The sequence below is a fragment of the Ixodes scapularis genome, unplaced genomic scaffold, assembly GCF_016920785.2.
Source record: "Ixodes scapularis isolate PalLabHiFi unplaced genomic scaffold, ASM1692078v2 PGA_scaffold1__304_contigs__length_218370807, whole genome shotgun sequence".
NCBI classification, from domain to species: domain Eukaryota; kingdom Metazoa; phylum Arthropoda; class Arachnida; order Ixodida; family Ixodidae; genus Ixodes; species Ixodes scapularis.
The window spans coordinates 24,363,387-24,384,582 of NW_024609846.1; the positions used below are offsets into that span (position 1 = coordinate 24,363,387).

The window sequence follows — 21,196 nt, forward strand, 5'->3', positions numbered from 1 at the left end:
GACAGATGTTAGCTAAAAAGGCCAACACGTGTGCTTACCAGGTGTCCCTTTTCTAACCGAACGCGCGAAAGGGAAACGTTCTTTTTTCGTTTTTATCGAGAAAAAGACCAATAGTTGGCTTTCTATTCATCAAGTTCCAATAAAACTTCAAATCAAATAAAGTTTCCAATAAGTAAAATAAAAGTATCAAAGGAAGGCCAACTACCGGCCTTCATGTTCAGCTGGCACCATAAATAGCAATGGACCGACCAGCTTAGCTTCAAGCCGACACACATCAATTCAACTGCCCGAGTTTATTGCAACGGCGAAACCCAAAAAAAACTTTCACATATTCTTTTTATTACAGTGTATAAATTGAGCACATGAGCCATTCTCAGCGAAATGACATCGGTGCTAGGTCAATGGCTGTCAGGAGAAGCTCGGTACTTTCACTGTTTCGGGAATATTTCGTAACTCTATGTTCAATTTGGGCTTAAAGCTGGACTTCCCGGTAGTAGGGCATGGACATGCGCAAGGCATCCTCAACCGAAAACCGCGGCTGGAAGCCCAGCACTGTCCTGGCGCGAGATCCGTCAAAGAAGGGCGCCCTGTAGACGTAGCGGACGTCAGAAGGAGACGCCACCTGGAACGTGGGGTTGTACAGGGGGCGCAGGAGCGTCAAGACTAGCATAACGAGCACGCTGATGGCGAGGGCAACGCTGTAAGGTACCGCGAAACGCGACACCGCAAGCCCCCTGCTCCTGGCGAAAGGCAGCATGAACTGGATGCCGTCCGTGGGTGTATCGTCCGTGACCGTGAAGGCCTGCCCGGAGACGTCGGCGTCACGGGAGAGCCGATGCATGGCGTGTAGATGCGCTGCCGCCGCGTTGCCGACGTACGTTGTCTGCGTGGAACCCGGGTGACAGGGTGAGAGGGTAAGACTTATTTTAACCATAACGTCTGTTTATTAAAATAGACATCCTGGTAGATAAAAACAAACTCTGCTACATTGATCTCCGAAGTTTTACAATGCACGAAAGCCAGTATTTAAGGTTCGAGAGTTTAACATTGTTTAGAAGGCATTAAACCGTCATCTCGGGTGGTGAAGAACATTTGTTTGTATCGATTTCCCCACTACACTGAGTGAGGAAACTAGGTGCATAGGTGACGTGACATCCATTTCCCATATAGCTCAGCATCAAGTCGTGACGGCTTGGAAACTGAGCGTGTCTGGGGCGTGTACCATAGACTTTCCCTCCACATTTAGCGGGGAAACTGAATCTCAACACGGGACGTCAATTTTACCGCTAAGTTTGACTAAATTTAGTAGGGAAAGTGCTTTCGTGTATAGGTCACGTGACGTGAGGACACGTGAGATCAATCGACATCACGTGACTTAAAGACCAATTCAGTTTACCCGCTGAATTTTACAGAACGTACATAGAGGGACTCACGGACTAAAAACATATTGGGATTTGGGATAGCGTTAAAAAGAATTCATGGTTTACTACAAGCACTCATGGTACTTTCAGCAGGGATCCTCTGTATTATTTTAGAGCGCAGCTCGCCCGTTTCCGGGTTGTGCGGCGTCGCCGTCGCCATCGGCGTCGGCGCAACCGCGAGCGTTGCATTATGGGAATAACACAACCGGGCGTAACCACGCGTTGCATTATAGTAAAATTTCCCCGAAAAAATTAGCGAGGAAATTTTCGCTAAACTTTCCGCTAAATTTAGCGAGAAACTTTTGGTTAAATTTTTTTGCTAAACTTAGCAGGGAAGTTTTCGCTGAAAGTTAGCGGGAAAGTTTTCGCTAAATGGGAGCGGAGGAGGAGAGAAGGGAGGAAAGGTACGGAGGGGGAGGAGGGGCATACCTTCCCCTCCGTACCCTCCTCTCCTCCTCCTCAAGAGCTGCGCTCTAATCCGGCATTGCAGAGATATATAAACGTCTTTCATATATATCACAGCTTTGTTCTGGCCAAAACCGCGGGACGATCTGAAAACCTCTCAATCTGCTAAATTTATCAAAGTAAACGCTATAGATTTCTTCACCGCTGTTCTGATTAGCTTAATACCAACGGGCTTTTATTTCTAGAAAAAAAAGGTGGTTTTTATATTATTAGATTTTTTAAAAAATGCGCGCCATGTACAGTGTGCTTAACTGTTAAACATAACGCGGGAGCGGTGGCCGAAACTGATAGCAGAGCTGTCTAGCGATTAAATCAATGATGCGGCAGAAAAGAAGCCGGCTCTTCTTGGGATTGTCGCCATTCCCCGATACAATTATCGCACGACCTCCTCGGTCCTTTCTTTATCACCCACCCCTTAAATTTTTACTTTTTTTGTTTTGTTGTTTTTTCCAGCCTGTTTAGTCACATCTACGCATTTACCATGCCGGGCTACCATATCTCGGTGATTTTGCAGTTTCTCTAATAAAGGCCACCTTCTTTAAACAACAACAAAAACAATCAAAACGCGATCTTTTTATCGCCGAGTCACGCATCGGTGATTGTTTCAGAGCTGGGAGTGTAACTCCAGAAAACAACAGTGGCATAAGCTTCCAGAGTGAGCCGGTAGATGGCGCATACAGTCTCTCCGGCCACCGCTCCCGCATTATGTTTAACAGTTGAGTACACTGTACAGTCAGTGACAGGTTTATGATTAAGTGGAGGCTCCACCCCACTGGCGTAATACGTCCGATGCAAGTGCATTTGTTGTCGAGACGTAGTGCGTCGTCTGCTCCGCGACATGGCCGATATGGCGGCATCGGCAATATCAGTGTCAGGCGCGAGCATAGGAAGTAAAGCTCGCTGCTTTTTGAACGGGACGACATCGTCTCAGGGCTGCGAAGGTACTTGTGCAACCTCGTGCGAGGCAAGGTGCTGCACGATTTCCAACCCAATAACGTTGTTAAAGGTGACAGCAAGACACCCTCATGTGTGACAATGGTAGGACGAGGCAATAGCTGCTTACCTGATTTACCGTCCGACTGACCACAACGACCAGAATCACTGAGGGCGCGAGCTTCAGGAATAAATAAATACCGCTTGGAACGGGTCCTACCATGCAGTACGCATCCTTCACTTATGAAAGCAAGCAGGGAAGCAGATGGAGTCAAGTGAGCCAGCATGGCGGTAACAATACTTGAGTATTTCACGTACCGTATCGCACCAATAGTATTGAACGCAGCATTCTCACGCCACCTCGAAGAAACGCATACATCACGACGCTTTTGCGACATCCTCACAGGGGCGAATACTAAGAGTACGAAGGGACGGCCTCGGCGTAGAGGAAGCTTGCTCCGCTCTCGACGGGTTAGGCTTAGGAGATGGTCCAAGCGGGGGCAGAGAGGACAGAGAACACGACTGTACAATTCTCATATCGTCACATAACAGCTACAACGAAAAAACTCTCACATCGCCACAATTGTGCAAAGCGAGTTGTCTCAAGGGCCAACACTAAGCGAATGAAGAAAAAGAAGCCTTCGCACCGCTTTCGTCGTAATCGTCGGGGGAGGCTTAAGGGTGATTCACGCACTTGCGGGATTCCGACCAAGCACGGTTGCAATGGCTTGCCACGTTAATCCTTTAACGCGTTGCTATGGCGACGGGGTTTCAAGCCGCTTACAACCGCACGTTGCCATAGCAACCCGTAAAAAAAAAAGATTAACGTCGTATACCTTTGCAGGCGTGCTCGGTTATACATTCGCAAGTTTGTGAACCAGCCTTTATGCTATCGTCCAAGCGGGGAATTCTCACATCGTAACACAGAAAATACCGCGCACAAAAGCGGATGGCGGCCCAGCTCTGCGACGTAAACCCGGATCACGACTCACTTCGAGAAGCCGGCGTACCTCGGCAAGACCAACGTTGAAAACAGCGCCCGACAAGTTGAAAATGATAGTTCGTCAAGCACCGTCTGTCACGTCAAGGAAGCGATTGGCTGGCGGGGTGATGTGGATTCGAACTTACTTATAGCTTTCCAATATTTGACTCCTGCGCGTTGTCATCTTTGTCTTCTGGGTTGCGGAAGGCGTTCTCAGCGTGCGCAGTCGGTGGCTCTCGTCCACGAAATATGAGACACCGAGCATGCCTCAACAGCCTAGTGGTTCGGCATTTCGCTGGAAAAGTCTATACAGAAGAGGCTACGCCAATAATCCCAGTTTGCTGTTGTTTGGCCACTCACTCTGAGCACGCATTGGACATGAGGGCTGTGCCACATTCGGTTCCAATCACACGCTTCCTGCCCGGGAAAGGGCACACGCCAGTGTTGCTTGATGAGGTTTCAATAAGGTTTCGAAACTCCAGAGCTGAAATTTTATGAATGGATGTCCATCAGCGCGCTGCACCTGTGGGTAAAAATTGGAGCGCTCGTCCGGTTTAGTGGGTAGGCGTTAGTTTAACACTCTTCATGACTCGGAAAGCTGGCAGTATACGCGCGCGGCGAAAGGAAAAATCATGTTTCGTACCTGCAGGCGTGGAGTGCCAATCCGTAGAAAGGTCCCCCTGGTCACTTTGGACACCCGTAGGAATTGAGTGAAGTTTATCTTCTCCTGCTCGCCGTATAGAGGCAGCTGTCGAAGAACCACTGTGCGCAGCTGAGTCTGCCCTGCTCCCGGGAGAGGAAATGAAAAAAGTCAGGGGTAAATTTGGAGGCACGCCAAGGGGTTTCTGGAACTGCTCAATTGAAATAAACATATCTGCGCAATTGAAATAAACATATCTGTCAAGATGAGAAGGTCGGGTTTCTGCGAATTTGTGCGACGAAACAGTTTGAGTCAAGCTAGTAAATACCCTTTGTACGTTTAAAGGCAACTTATGGTGAGGTTCGCAGGTTGTGAAGTCAATTTGCATGCAGAGAGTGCCCATATGACGTGCTATTTTTTGTCAAATCGGAATCGACTTTCCCACTCTTCAGACACTTTTTTTATTAAATAACCAAAAACAAAATTGAGGAATTGTTTCATTTATTTATTTTAATACCTTCAAGGCCCAGAGGGCATTGCAGAAGGGTGCGGGTAAAAACGGCAACATATACAACAACACATAAAAAAGTTCAAAGGCATAAATGCACCACGGCTGAAAAGTAAAAAACAACAACAACAAATAGTTCAGCCTAATATGTTTAAGCAAAAGTGATTAATTGACGCAACTCTAAATATTGTAAATGATTTATTTTTCGCGGGCTCAATATTTCGCGATTTACGTCAAAGCTTATGTTTTGGAATAATTATCGGGTTCTAGTTTTCGAGACACGGGGGGGATTTTAATATAGATTCCAATGTGTTCACATTTTACCGGAATTGCTCGCGGGACCTATTTTTTTTTCGCGATTTGTAGGCTGTTCTCAAAATTCGCGAAAATCATGTTCTCGCGAAAATGAAGTCGTTTACAATGAACCAAGATGGTATATTGCCGCGCACATGATGGCAAGATAAGCTTCTTCGTTCATGTATAAGATTTAAGATTTGCGTACACTCTTACCTCGAGCGTAAAAGATAAGGAGGCCAGAATGATCTTGCCTAGTCAGCCTCGCCCTAGCGCTTTCCCGAACATTCTAGGTCGAGTATTCGAGATCACGGGCTTAGTAGATAAGGAGCCGAGCGCCGTATTGCCAATTCATTCCGTGATTCCCACTCGCGTTAACCAGCTGTTACGCCGACACAGTACCGTCGCCTGCGGCTGCCGCCGTAGACGCTTGCTGCTGCTTTCTCGACGTGTGTTCTTCTCTTTCTTTTTTTTGTATTTGGCACAAGTTCGCCTCCATTAAATCTTTAGTTCTTTACGTTTTCGTCTGCCTCACTGTCTGTCCTTGGTGACAATATCGACAGAAGATACGGGAAGGTGGTTTCTATTAGAGGACGTTCTATACAATAAAGGAGTCAATGCACGCTGAGGTCTTGCAGTGAATTATGCCTACATTCAAGTGAGGATAGACGCGTTGCGGAATAAAATATAGGTTGAAAAATAGTGAGGCTTTAGAATGGTACATTTTGTAAAATAGACAGTCACAATATGTTTTGGCGTAGTGAAAGAAGAGGTAGTGATAGAGTGGTTTTCATTCATTGATGAGACACTATAGCCGTGCGATGAATACAGATTATGAAACGTACAGTACGATTTTGCATGCCTTCAATGTTAGTCACGGGCGTTGTTTGACCGTGATCGCAGGGCAGGCTTGCTAGAAACAGCGTCTCATCTGAGACGGGTCGAGAGAAAGCACTACCAAAGCCAGCGCACGAGCTGAGCGGGACTCAGACGGCTTCTCAAGCGTCCCAGCCTTTGCAGCGCTTTCTTTCACACAGTCTCAGCTGAGAGGCTGGCTTAGCAAGCCCATTGATTGCTGTGGCATACTCAAGTTTGGAGCGAACAAGCGATCTGTACACAATTAGTTTTCAGGATAAAGGGACGGAAGAAAAATATATTTTTAGATATCCAAGTATAGAATAGTATTGGCGATGATGTGATCAGTATGATCCATGGAATGTTAGAAGAAGTATGTACACCAATTAAGATATTTATAAGACGACACAAACTGCATTGGAGTGTTACCAATTGAGTGCGATAATGGGCGCGTTTTTTAAACAAGACACCCTCATTGTTTTACATTTGTAAGTACCAAAATGACACTGACCCCCTCCCCTCCCCCCCCCCCCCCCCACCTTAAATTTATTTTTATTTATTCCAGGCGATTAAAGACGGAATTCTTAGGCCTGGCCCGACCCGGTCCGGTAGAGGCACGGCCCGGGCCCGGCCCGAACCCAACAAAATATTTAATTCGGAGGCCCTGCCCGACCCGGCCCGGAAGAGACACTGGCCGAGCCCGGCCCGGGCCCGGCGGAATGTTTAGACAGAAGCTTGAGCTTGGCCCGAGCCTGACAAATTTTTTTAAATATAAGGCTGAGCCAGGCCCGAGCCTGACAGATTATATACATGAGCCCGAGAAAGTTTGCATGCTTTAACCTAAAAACTTCATAAGCATAAAGCGAGCATATTAGAATTAAATTTATTTTAAACTTGGACACAGTTTCTTTGACACAATAAATATCCCAACTTCAGCGATGCGTTTTCGAGAATATGGGCGAAATATGCACTTATTAACTGATCTTGAAAAAAAAAAAAAAAAAAAAAAGTGGGCAGTATCTTATTTACTGAGTGCTTTTCTTGAAGAAATACTGCTCTTTTCGTTGTTTTTTATTTATTTATTTATTTTATTTATTTATTTCAGTACCCTGAAGGCCCGAGGGCATTACAGAGGGGAGGGCAACTAACAAAACATAATACAAAAGTGAGAATAAATACAAAAATTTAACAAGAGAAAAGCAGTAGGGTGCCTGCTGACAAAAATGACTGGTTAATGCAGTTCTAAACGAATCAAATGATGATATAAATAAAGATACTAAAAATTTGGGAAGGTGGTTCCACTCCGATGACGACCTGGGAATAAAAAAGTCGATGTAGGGGGAGGTGCGACACTGGGGAATTCCAACTTTCTACTGATGATCAAGCCGAAAGGAGATGTGCGGGGGAGGGAGAATACGTTTTTCGTTTAGAGAAGGGATAGAGTAGTAAATTTTATGAAAAAGCGATAGACGAGATACTTTACGGCTCAGAGAAAGAAGGGGCAAAGATAGGTTAGATTTCATGACTGGCTGAATAATTACAAAGGATAAACCGCGCGCCGCGATTCTGAGTGGCTTCAATGTTAGATACGAGCGTGGTGTGACCGGGATCCCAGATTGTTCAATTCGTTTCACAGAGAACTTTCCTCTGTACATGTTTTTGTGAAGAAATAATCAGAATCACGCTATACTTCGTTTCAACTTAGGTCCGAGCGCGGCCAATGTTATGAGCCAAAGGGCCAATCAAACTGCGCAAAAACCTTACGGCATGGCGTGCTCTCTGAGCTTGATAGGACTAGCCGGCGGAGGAGCACGCACAGAGAGACGGCGAATAACGGCTCGCCCTATCAACTGCAGAGAGCACGCCATGACGTTGTGCCTCTTTCGCCGTTTGATTGGCAATCCGGCTCATAACATCAGCTGCACTCGGACCAAAGCTGAAACAAAGTACAGTGCATCTTCAAAAGGTTGTATAAACATAAGATTATCTATGTTAAAGTCGTTTGCTTACCTTTGGTGGCATAGTATGGCCCCCTGCACAAAGTGCAAAGTCGTGCTCACGTTTTTTTTCTTTTATTTTTAGTTTGAAAGGCAGAGGTAAAAGACACTCATGTTGTATTCCTGCGACTGGAGTGCCCTCTTTTTCTTGAACGCACTTTCCCACTGTGCTCGTGGAATCATATACGTTTCCTTTTATCCACGTGAAAGCTATTCAAGTGCAAGACGTTTTTTATTTTTTTTTTTAACGGCGTCCTAGTGATTTTTTATTTCGCTTGTTTGTTTTCATTGAACCTAAACGATCAACAAGCACACGTTTTGTTATCGACAATTTAGAATTTGTAGCATATGACTGCCCAGCCACGGCCCGGGCCGTTATAGGACTAAAATTTTTTTTTCGTTCAAGCCCGAACCCGGTTCGGGCCCGATAAATTGCTTGCAACCCGGCCCGAGCCCGGCCCGCGGGCCGGGCCGGGCTCGGGGTTTTGGGCTGGGCCGGGCCCGTGCAGTGCTCTAATTGGACAGTACGAAAGCCTCGTCTTAAAACCTGGAGAAACGCCTGTCGTCTTGACAATATAATGTAGTCGGAAAAACTAAGGCTTACTTTTGTAAGTAACGATCAATTACTTTTCTTCTCGAGTAATCAAGTAGTCTAATATAAATACTTGTTAATCGAGAGTAATTGAAATTGCGATCGATTACTTTTTTCATGTAACGTGTAAAAGACTGCTTATAAGTGATATTGGCTTAAAGGGATGCTGAACCAAACATTTTAGTGTCTGCAATAAGTGTCGCGCTACATTTCCATGAGTCAGCAGCCGCCGGTGTGCGCGAGCACACGCAACGAAATTGACGTCATCATATCCCCCATTCGAGCTTATTAAGCGTGAATGGAGCATATGAGGACGTCAATTTCGTCGCGTGTGCTCGCGCACACCGGCAGCTGCTGACTCATGAAAAGATAGTGCCCACTTATTATAGACCCTGAAATATTCGGTTCAGCATACCTTTAACCCTTTCAATTGGGCGGAGGTTTGCGCCACCTATAGTCGGTGACAGGTTAGGGGATTCAATGCAAGCCGTTACCGTTGGACTTCCACTCCCGTGTTCAGGTCCTTACCATCGGCCAGGAAACGTCCGTTGGCCGCCAGTACCAGCTTCTCCGCCATGAGCTTTGTTTTGGGGTACGGACCCGGGTAGCAGTGGTCGGCAGCGGCGGCTCCTGTGCTGCACGCGCCTTCGGCGGTTACGCTTCCAGTGAATACCAGGTGCGGTACCTTTTGCAGGATGCAGGCTTCGATCACGTTCTGGGTGCCTGCGTCCAGAAGCCAGGGTCGTGATGACGTCTTTTTTATTACTATACTTGTTCTCACGTTGAGAAGAAGAAGAAGAAAAAAAAAACGTTTTGCGCATAATTCATGCGATGCGAAAAGTATAGTGCTTACAAGACTCGGTTCTCGAAGGAAGAAACAATACTTTTGAGATTTAAATAAGATACACCTATAGATGTGCCTTAATTGACACACCTATAGATGTGTCAACACAGGAGGTAAAAAAAGTCGTAACGTTCCGCGAGGAGCGTGGCTCTTTTTACTGCGTCTCCTGGGGTGAATACGAGTATAGACCCTTTTAGTGTTTACCAACATGAACCGCTGCTTGCGTCTCAAGCGACTTCCGGACGCTCCGTCTTTGCAAGCCTGCTGAGCTTTTTTATGTCACTGTGCTAGAAAGCATAAATGCCACACGAACAACGAAGTTGGAGATTTGGTGGTGGCCTTGGGCTGTACGTTCTAACGTCTAGGAGGAGAATAGTGCCACTAAAAAAGCTAGGCTTCAGAATAACGACACTTGGCCATTATGTGGCTTAAAATCATGGTTGCCAGTTATCTGAAGCTTTATCTGAAATCGCAGGAAACTTTTTCCGTCCTCCGTAAATGTTGAAACAATTCGCGACAGAGCAAAGCAATATTACATGAGTTTCTTTCTTCTTAACACTGAATCTAATGCTAAGGAAGTCGCACTTTTGAATCATGAAGATCAGCAGTTGCGTCTGCTCTGCACAAGCCCCAAAATGGGGGCGCGCACAACAATGTCGGGAAACGGAGTGCCGATACTGTAAGCCATATCTATATCTAAGCGCAGCTCATTTAGTGGTTCTAAAGGAGACAAGTCTTTTTACAAAGATATTAGATAGAATTTAACACGTCTCGCACTTCCTGTTTTTTTTTTGTTTTTTTTTTTAAGTTTGTTTGGAGAATTGGAGAATGTTTCATCGTCGTTTCAAGGAAGCGGTGTTAAGGTGGGCTTTGATCACTTTTTTATGAATCGGAAGTTCGCTGGGACTTGAGAGACGGGAGCGCCGCCTGGTGGCGTTCGTAAAAAAAAAGGTCCTAGTACCTGATATATTTCTTTAAAGTATGAGCTTTGGTGAAATTTTGATAGTCGCTGATTTGCCTCAAAATTGGTTCAACAGATTGAGGGGCAAATCTGAACTAGTAACCCGCACTCGGAAAATTATGAAACCGGGAAATTTGGAAGATGGTGACGAGGGCATGTACAGACACCCGTGATCAGTGGTAGAATGTACTAGAAAGGACCAGTGGGGCCACCGGAGTGCTATTTTGGTACCTCCGCATGTGAAAAACAAAACAAAAAAAAAACGGCTTATCCAAGCCACTTCGCTTGCTGCGCCCTCCCGGGCGCTACGAGCGTTGTGGTTCGGACTAGCCGCTTTTTATGAAAAACACGTTTAGTTCCAACGCAAGCTCGACCGGCACACTGATCAAGGTCATAGAAACGATAGAACGCCGGACTATAATTTTTATACAACCTAGACGTCAGGACGACGCCTTGACGTCAACGTCGTCATCGATGTTGACAACGTGCGTTACACGACAGTAGAGAGTTTTAGTAGATCGTTCCCATGGACTCCGATAACGATACCCGATACTCCGCCACCGCCTCCCTTGTGCATGCATAGTATCGTTATCGATAGTAGAGAGTTTTAGGGAACCGGAACAAAATACGATCGATAAACAAAAACGATCGATACCTTGGATCGGGCGTGTGGACCGATCGTGTGCCCTGAAGCGGCTTTGGGGGAACCGTATTTGCAGACGATAGCAGACGATCGGTACAGGTCGCGCCCCCTGGCAACGGAAACCTGCATCCGCCTCATCGAGAAAAAGCAAATTTGCGTGTGTTTGTACAAATCGCAGAAACTCAAGTAAATAAAGATCGCACCCTAAATATATAGAGAACCAAAAATATAGTATACCTACTTATAATTCGTCTCGTTTTTTTACTGGAATGAATGCGCTTCCGTAATACAAAACCTGGCGCACCACGGCGTGTCGCCCTTAGCACAGCGAAGTTCTAAAATGTTCGTCTGCTAAAGAAGCAGACGAGCTTTCCGACAACAATGGCGCTCGATCTTTTCGACCATGACTTGGAGTTGGCTCTATTCAGGGAAAGCAATTTAGAAAAAGTGATTTTGTACGACTGTCTGCGCACTAAGTGTGGCGTGAGTCTCTTTTGAACTTCCCGCTTTCTATAAGCGAGGCACGCACGCGCGTGCCGTGGGGCCCGTGACTTGTGCAGGGGCACGAGGGAATTAACATTCTTTTTGGTTTGCCGTGACACGGAGTCAGTCGCATTTCTTTCGGGTGCCACCGAGCACCGATACACTAACCCCTCATTCACACTGGAAGCGGATCCGCGTTCGCAAAGCTGTTGCGAACGCGGTTGTATAACGATCCAGTACAATTGCACGCGCACTTGATGTCATTGAGTGCGCGTGCAATTGCACTGGATCTTTATACAACCGCGTTCGCAACCGCTTTGCGAACGCGGATCCGCTTCCAGTGTGAATGAGCGGTAAGAGAAGGCGCTTGTTGGCGGCAAGGCATAGGACGTCCAACTTGGCGTAGCTTTTGAGTAAACAAAAAAGTTGTGATACCACGAATAATGTGCCAGCGTATTTTGGTCTTTTTTTTTCTTTCAGTTTACCAGATTTATATACTTGGGGAATAAAATAATGCCTGGACTGTACATGGCAACTTGTTTTCTAATAAATCATGCGTTCTCAGCGGGCAAGCTTCGGTGTTTTACATCAACCAAATATGATGTTTACACCAACCACGTCCTGATATGCTAAAATGTTGCCTAAAGCAAACTCGATTTGGCACAAGAACACGCTCGCGCGCGCTTATCATCAACATTCGAAGTCGCCTGCTAGCGATCCTGTCTCTTTCCCTCGAGGCCCAATGCAGGATCGAGTATTAAGAAAGCTATGGACAAATAAAGCTAGAAATATTAAATCTCGAAGAAAATACAAAAATAACCAAAATATACTCACTTTCTCAAGTTGATGCGGTCATTTTTCTTGTACAAAGCTAATTCAATTCAATTTTCAATTTAATTCAATTTTTATTTTAAGATAAGGACATACAAAATAAAGAGCTGGCCCACAAAAGCAGCATCCTGCTTGTATGTGGGGCCAGGCGACCAACTACAATACATGCTGCTACAAAAAAAAAAAAAAAAAAAAACACTCCGCAGCACAAAAAAAAAAATGAAAGGAACACAAAATTAGCAGCACAAATAAATACAAAAAGGAACACTTTAGAGCATGAAATATAGGTGTTTATAGCCAAGTCTACTCACGCAACCATGAAATAAAAGTACGAAATATCTCCAACGGTTAGGCTACGATATCTACAGCTCAGATGCTTGACACCGATTCCTTAGTTTCCTTTTTAGTACCCTAGTGGATTCTATATTCATAAGGGACTCTGGGAGTTCGTTAAATAAGAAAGGAATGTTTCTGTTTTTCTTTCCATACAGTGTGTATATTTTTGGAATGACGTATCTTTCAGTACGTCTTAAATCTCTATTTTTATTCACGAGGAGGTCAATCCGTTCCTTCGCTCCTCGCAACGAGAAGTTCTTTTTCAACGCTGCGTCATTCCAAAGTGCTGGAGCGAAAAAGGAGTAGCGCCTAGCACCTCCCGAAGTAGAAATATGTTGTCTACTGCTGTAAACCGCTTGCGAGGAGGAGGCAGAGGGACGGGAGGTAGATGCGGCGCTCATGTTGCTCTCTTACGGTACAGATAGCAGACGATCACGGTCGTACGCCCGCGTACCGATCGTTGCGCCGTGTACGGTACGACCACGAAGAAAATATAAAGGAAAACCTGTAACTTTACTGCTGTGCACTTATTAAAACTATCACCCAATATTCAAAGGGCTCGTTTTATAGGATATATGTGATTAGCATTTGTACAGAAATTTTTAATTCATGCAACATTTTTAAACTAAAAAGTATCCAGAGCCTTGATGCAGAAGGCTGTTGCTCCCTCTATTGCCACTACAGATAATCCTCAGTCATAACAGCAGCTGTAAAAAACGGGTGATAAGTGCTCAAAATGCACATCCAATGTTTGTATAAAAAGAACAACAAAAAAAAACTTGTAATATGTAAAAAAAAAAAAAAAAAAAAAGTGCCTGGGCCAGCGGGATTCGAACTCTCCACTACCAGTCCTCTACGAGCTTAAGAAATCGGCGCTTCAATCCACTAAGCTACCGAGCATTTTTTTTTTCTTTAATGCATGGAAATTTTTACAGGTGACATAACATGTTGATACTTATGCGTATATACAGTTATAGGACATTCATTTTCACACCTTATTTACATACCAATGTCACACACACACACCTTATATATGGCATCTTATACATGTGGCCAGTGGATGTGATAAATTGAGACAGAAATTGCGTCGACGAGTGTAACACAATGGTCACAGAAGGATATATCGTCAATAGAGCATTCAGAAATCTGAGAGACCCAGACATGCATCGAACAGGGCAAACCACTCTGGTTGGCTGTGAGGTGAAGCGTATACGCTCCTCACTTGCGCTACCAGTTCTAGAAAAAGAGATTTTGTCGTACGGGGTTTCTCTGCGTGTCTGTCGATCATGCGACATTTCCATAGACTATGAAGTCCCAACAGAGCGAACATGTCGTACGGGACGGTTTCGTTCACAGCGAACGGGAGGAAGCGGAGACTGTAGTCATTAAGAATTAGATCTTTCTTTAGCGTGCGTTGTAGAACATCCCAAAACAAAAACGCGTCGTTGCAATAAATAAAACAGTGCTCTATGGTCTTTGGCTTGTTACAGAGTCTGCAATTAACAGTCCACGGTACAAATATTTCTTTTTCCTGGAGGTAAGTTTTTACTGGTAGGGTTGATGTATGTAATTTGAAGAAGAACGTCTTGGTTGAGGGAGGCACGCCCATTTTCTTGACTCTTTTGAGAACATCATTGATGGGTTCTAGCGTGAAACGGGTACGATAGAGTGGTAGTGAAAACAAGCTTTCCGTAATATTCCTTGACAGTGTCTTCCTGGACACGCTAAACAAATATTCCAATGAAAACCGTGTTTTCAGGAAATTTAAGGTATCGACAACTTCCTTTAAAAATCCCCAGGGCCTATTTTTCGACGTTTCGCCCGTTGAAACAACAAGATAACTTAAACTCTCAGCAAGGCGTGATTGGAGTATGACTCTAAGGAACTCGTGATTGGCATTTTTAAAGAAAAAGAATCTCGACACTAACTGGCGGACAAATATGTGACACAGTCCTAAACCACCGGATTCGAGAGGGAGGAATAGGTTGTCCCTTTTAACACGTTCCCACGTTGAGCACCATATCAAAGTGGCGAATATTCTATGAAATTTTTGGATGTCTGTTCGAGCGCAATGAAGCACTTGAAGAACGTACATAAGCTTTGAAGCGAGGAATATATTACAGACACTTGCTCTAGTAAAGATGGAAATATCTCTACCCTTCCACGCATCAGCCTTCCTTCTCAGTGTGGTCGCAAGGGTGGACCAGTACGTCGAGCTACTACGAATTTGTGAGAGCGGTACTCCAAGATATGTGATCGGACTCTGATTCCACTCTATCCCTGCAAAAAAACGAGGTTTTGTGGCCCAGGAACCGCACAAGAATCCGTTGCATTTGGATGGATTCACTGAAGCCCCAGTGACTGCGCAGTAACGCGCTGTTTGATCAAGCGCTTTCTCGACACTCTTCTTGTCAACGCAAAAAAATCCAACATCGTCTGCGTATGCGAGGACTTTTACCTCGACATTTTCCACAGAGTACCCACGAATACATTCTATTTTCAGGATGTTGAGGCATAAGGGCTCTAAATACAATGCAAAGAGGAGGGGAGATAGAGGGCAGCCCTGCCTTACGGAAGATTTGATCTTAATTTCATCAGAAAGTGTGTTATTGATTTTCAGTCTTGTCGAACTATGCATGTAGCAAAGTCGAATACCTTCCAAAAGCGTCTCTCCCAGGTTTACGTGCTCAAGAAGGGCAAATAGAAATGAATGACTCACGCGGTCAAAGGCTTTTGTAAGGTCTATTTGTACAAGCGCAACCTGGCCATTACTGTCTGACACAGACTCTAGGACGGAACGGGCAACATGTACGTTCGTTTGAATAGATCTGCCCCGTATGCCACAAGTTTGGTGTTCACCTACCAGCTTTTCTATTACGCACTGAAGTCTTTCATTGAGAACTTTAGCGTAGATCTTATAATCGACGTTGCAGAGTGATATTGGTCTGTAGTTTTCCATCTTTTTAAGCATTCCAGGATCTTTTGTTTTTGGCAGCAATACCGTGTGTCCACGGTAAAATGAAGGGGGAAGAGTTTTCTGAATGTAGGATTCTTCAAATATAGCGAGTAAAACAGGAGATATAATGTCTTGGAACTTTTTGTAAAATTCACCGCTTAGTCCGTCGGGTCCTGGTGTTTTCCCATTTGGAAGAGATTTAATGGCGGCCTTAATTTCGTTTAATGTTATGGGGCCTTCAATTAAAAGGCGATCTTCCTCGTCAAGTTTTGGCATCCCTGTTAGTAGCTGTTCGATCTCAGTCTTGTCTTTTGTGGGTATTACTGTTCCAAATATATTTGTATAGAATTGGTGAAAAGATTTGACTATTTCAGTTGCGTCGGTGAGTATCAAACCATCTTTGTTAATTTCTACTATTTCCTTTGACAGCGCGTTACGTCTTTCGTCATCCAAAGATCTTTTGGTAGGTTGTTCGCCGAGGAGAAAGCGTTTCTTCCGCGAGCGAATTAATGCTCCGCGGTACCTTTCGGTTTCATACTTTTGAAGCTGGGCTCGTACTATGTTAACATCGTCGCTGTACGCGCCTGGGTTTAAGCATTCAAGCTCGTGAAGGGTTACTAAATTTTTAAAAAGGTCGCGCTGCTGTTGTTTGTTTATATATGATGCAATTGTAGCGCGTTCGATTGCGATGTTTTTTGCTTCTTGTTTGAAACTATCCCATTTTGCAAAGATGTGCATGTCAATGTTTTGCAATGTATTCGACAAAAGTAAGGAGATGTTAGTTGAAAATTGCTCATCACTTAGAAGCCGCAGGTTGAGCTTCCAGTGTTCCCACTGCTGATGAACACCTCGGAGTCTGCGCGGCCCAAAGCAGACTGATACCAGGCAGTGATCAGAAAAGAAAACTGGTTTGACTTGGTAATTGCTCATTGAGTTGATTATATCACCTGAGACATATATTCTGTCTAATCGTGCGTGAGATGTTCCTTGGAAATGGGTGTAGCGTATCGATTCACCTTTTTTATAAGCTACATCAACAAGGTTATGGTCTTGAAGCGTGCTCCGTAGAGCGGCGGCACTTCCGTCATACCTAGTTTGTGACACCGATCGGTCGTCTGCACTGCAAACGCAGTTAAAATCTCCCATCGCAACTGTTGTTCTATTTGTGTCGAAAAGCGGCGAAACTAGTTCATAGAATGATGTTCTTTCTCTAGGGGTATTTGGAGCATACAGGCAGATAAAGCGCCAATTTATCTGCCTAAAACAAATGTCGCAGGAAATAAGCCGCCCTTCCAGGTCATTTAGAATGGAAACTGATGATAACTCAAGCTGTTTACGAAAAAAAAGAAAACATCCGGCGGAGACTCCTTTGGCTTGGCTAACGCAGGTTTCGTAATCCTTAAGAAAAGGTTCTAATGCGCCCGCGATGCCTTCATCTGTAGATAATTTTGTCTCCTGTATTGCCGCAACGTCCACTTTCTCTTTTTCGAAAAGACGCAACAGCTGAAACTGCTTCCTTCTAGACCCTAAACCTCTTACATTTAGCGTTAGAATATGTAATGGAAGGGCGGGATACATCAGGACATTTTAGGTGTTGTTCTCTGTACCCTTGAGGTTCCCCAGTAGCTTGGAGTATGGCTTGTGCCGCACCCCTGCCGGCTGGCGGTCTTTCTTGGACCTCTTGGAAGGGAGCTCGTCGGCAGAGGAACTTTTGGTCGGGAGGGGCGTTGAGGTTCCTTCTGGTTCATCGGATGGTCTCGATGTCTCAGAGGCAGGTACGATGGTGGTGGGTTCCACGTCTACCTCGCCATGCTCTTCGTCACACTCTGTATCCACTTCGCCGACCATCGTTGACTCTGATGATGAGGATGACGCGCCGTCCTCGTCAGGCGGAGGTAGCTCCGAGGGGCCCCCAGGGTCATCCTTGCATTCGTTGATGGCAGGTGCTGCTCTTGGGTGCTCCTGCTCCACGAACTTTTCGATCGTTGATGCCGGTGGTGTGTGCCCCGATGCGTCAAGGACCTCCGTGACATCCATAAGCAGCTCGCTCTGTTCTTCGGCCTCCTGGGTTCTTGGTCCAAGGAGCTTACTTGCATACGTTGTGACGCAAGTATCAGTCGTGTGTCCGTACCGTCCACATTTAAAGCAGCGGGGGGTCTTGCACTGGCGGCGAACGTGCCCCACTCTATTACACCTGAGGCATAGAGGTGGGCGGCCTGGCACGAGTAGGAGGCACTGGCATCCAAAAATCTTCAGGAGATGTGGCACCTTCTCAATCGTGATGTCGTCGTGAAGTGTGATGTTCACTTCTCTGTTTAAAGTGTCCATATGTTCCATGCCGGGGCATCTCCATTTCTCCCGGCTCATGCTCCGCACGGTTCCGTAGGCCTGCAGGGCCTCAGCGACGCGTCGGTCTTCAAGATGGTCTGGTAGCCAAATTATTTTTATCTTGATGTCGCGAGTGTCTGGGTCTATAACCAGACATTTTCGTCCTTTCACGAGAAGTTCTCTTTGTTGACACAGCTTCGCTTTCGCGAGCGCGTTTGTGCAGGTGACCATCCAAATGTGACTCATTTGGTATTGTCCGGTTGCCTTTACATCTTGGAGATCTATTACGTCTCTGAGGGCGTCGCGAAAGTCTGGCGCTGAGTAAGGCCTAGCGCTTATGTCTGCATGCAGGAATACGGAGTTTAAAATCAGGTTGCCTGTTGGAAAACGGGGAACGATTACCTTGTAGTCGGTTGTACTGTTGTCAGACGATACGGGGTTAACTCGGCCAGTGGCCGATACGGTGTTTCCACCAGACATCATATTCCTTGCTGCCGTTCCGAACGGCTTCTTCTTCCTCCCTGAGCTACCGAGCAGACGACTTTCAGATGCGCTAAACACCAATTTATTTCTATTGAAAAAGTCCTATTGCGTTTTGTTCTTTATTCTTTTTGTTTTTTGTTGACTCAAACTTTATGGACTTGCTGTCACACATGGCGCTCCTGCCAGGCACTGCCACGATTTATTTTATTAATGTTTGGAGCCACGGCACGCTCTCTCCGCCAGCGAAATAGCCGTTTTGCTAACCAAGCGAGACTGTCCATGTCGGCCATTGGTCGTGCCTTACGGTTCCATCAGCGCGTTACGGTAAGATCGCAGAAAACAGGCGCATGCGCAGTTCATACCGGAGGGCCCATCGTATCGTATCAGATGTGCAAAAACGGTTCCCTAAAACTCTCTACTATCGGAGGTATCGGAACGATCTTCTAAAACTCTCTATTAAGACTGCGTTCTGACGTCATATTGCGTTGACAACGACGACGATGTCAACGTTGACGTAGATGGCGACGACGACAACGTCACGGGACGTCAAGATAACGGCGTCCTTGTCAACGCAACGTCTTCTGGACGCTTGGCGTCAGTTCGTTGACGTCGTTGTTGACATGACGCAACTCGACGTCACGAAGACGTCCCGACAGCTTCACGATGTCGACGTCATCGTCGACGACGTTACACGACGTCAAGACTTCGTCGTGACTGCGCGTCGACGTTGATGCTGGCGAAGGCGACGACGTTACACGCCGTCAAGGTTTCGTTGTAACGTTGACGTTCACGACGACATCAGGACGACGTTAACGTGGCGTCATAGCGATGTTTGACGTTGCGTGGGACGCCGACGTCAACGTCGGCATCGCCGACCACGTCGACGTCGCCGTTAATGTGACGCGCGACGCCATGACCGCATTACAACGGCGACTTAATGTCGCGTAACGGCGTCGTCCTCAACGCGACGCGATGTCACAACAGCGTTACAACGGCGACTTGATGTCCCCAAAGGGCGTCGTGCTCGACGCGACGTGAGGTCACGACGGCCTTACGACAGCATCTTAGCATCGCGTAACGTCGTCGACGATGACGTCGTGGCGTCATCGTGTCGTGGTGCTTTGACGTTACCTCTGACGTCAAAATCATAAAAAATACAATACAGCCCCTAAGGGGCTATATTGCCCATATGACCTTGACCTGTGTCGTTGCTTGATCGTGGCGAAGGTGGCGCTGCGATCAAAGTGGCTTGGTTCCACCCAACGTTACACTACCACACAGTTGGGAAACTGCCATAGAGACTGCCCTGAAAAAGTGCCCCCGATCTGTCCTCGAGCACGGAGCTAATGGCGAACACAACGCCGCCATTTCTCCCGCAGCGGCCACTCGAAGAACTGCACGTGACGTCTATTTTGGCTTCAATCGGCCATTCTGGCGCCGAAACAGGTACAGCGGAAGAGGTTACAGGGGTGCCACCCCCGTCTCCCCAGTGGACGCGCCGTGTCTTACTAACGAACTTAAAATGCACCTAGGTCGCGACGCGCTACCTGAAAGCACCGCTGAGGCATGGTTGTATAAAAACAATATTAATTGTGCCGCAAAACCTTGCAAACCAAAAATTTTAAAAACATCACGCGCCCTTCATTTTGTACTAAACTCCAATAAATTTCATACAAAAAGAGTCTTTTCCGTTTAACGAGAAAAGAGTCAAAGTACAGGCTAGCTGGTGGAAGTCAACCATTTCGTCGTTTACCCTGAGACTGGGTTTTTTTTAAGTTTGTTTTTTGAGACCTGTCTGTTTTTTCTGTTACTTCTGCTCTTCAAAAAAAAAAAAAACCCAGTCTCAGGGTAAACGACGAAATGGTTGACTTTTTCGTTTGTTTTTATGCAAAAACATGCTTTCTAAAAGCTCAAGGTGACCACAGTACAGACAAATGATAAAGAGTGGCGCTGTTGTCGTATTTAGCTCGGTTTCGGTGGACGCCAGCGGCCCAAGTTTCGACGGCGAGTTTCACAACTGAGTGTTTTAGTAACGTTGGTTCCACCTGATCGCTTTACACATTTTGAGGTGCAACTGAAAGCATGAGCGGAGTCTGTAGCTCGTCCCACTCGTTCCTTCTAGTACACTCTATCAGTGGGCAGAGCAGGCCTTGAAACACTGGGCTTTTAAACTTTCAAATAATTACTTGTTTTTTTTTGCTTTTTTTTTTGCTTTTTTTTTTTTTAATTAGTACCTGACTAGGTAGGTACCTACCGAAAAGTTCTCTTCGAAGTATTTCAAATCAGAATATTGTTTTTGTAATATCATTTGGTGTGACCGTTTTTTCTTGTTTGTTGTTGTTGTTGTTGTTGTTGTTTTACGGCGAAGCTGTTAACGGCTAGGCTTCCTTGCATTTTTGGTACCCGTCTGTGAAAACAAAAGTCAGAGATTGCATGTAAAATCGCTTCATTGTAGGAAAATACCGGATACACCTCGTCCCCTCACTATGCATTTTGATAAGGGAACACGTCGAAATGTGTGATAATGGACATACGTCTGCGAACAATGGGCCCTCTCCCGTTCGAGTCAGGTGACGTCACTGCTTTACACATATAAAAGCAGCAGCTGCCGAGCAGGGCGTTCCATAGTGTTCCGCGGTTGCTA

At 45.7% G+C, this 21,196-nt stretch overlaps 1 protein-coding gene across 1 annotated transcript in view; it reads right to left on the reverse strand.

The window, feature by feature from the left end:
* Nucleotides 1–278: 278 nt before the first annotated feature.
* Nucleotides 279–21,196, reverse strand: part of LOC115311647 (3 beta-hydroxysteroid dehydrogenase/Delta 5-->4-isomerase type 4-like) — a 46,031-nt gene continuing 25,113 nt past the window's right edge. The window contains exons 4-6 of the mRNA XM_040217545.2: nucleotides 9,216–9,410; nucleotides 4,445–4,584; nucleotides 279–883 (exon numbers count right to left, since the gene is read on the reverse strand). Coding sequence (XP_040073479.1) covers nucleotides 473–883; nucleotides 4,445–4,584; nucleotides 9,216–9,410 — 746 coding nt within the window. The 3' untranslated portion in view covers nucleotides 279–472. The remainder of the gene's footprint in view (nucleotides 884–4,444; nucleotides 4,585–9,215; nucleotides 9,411–21,196) is intronic.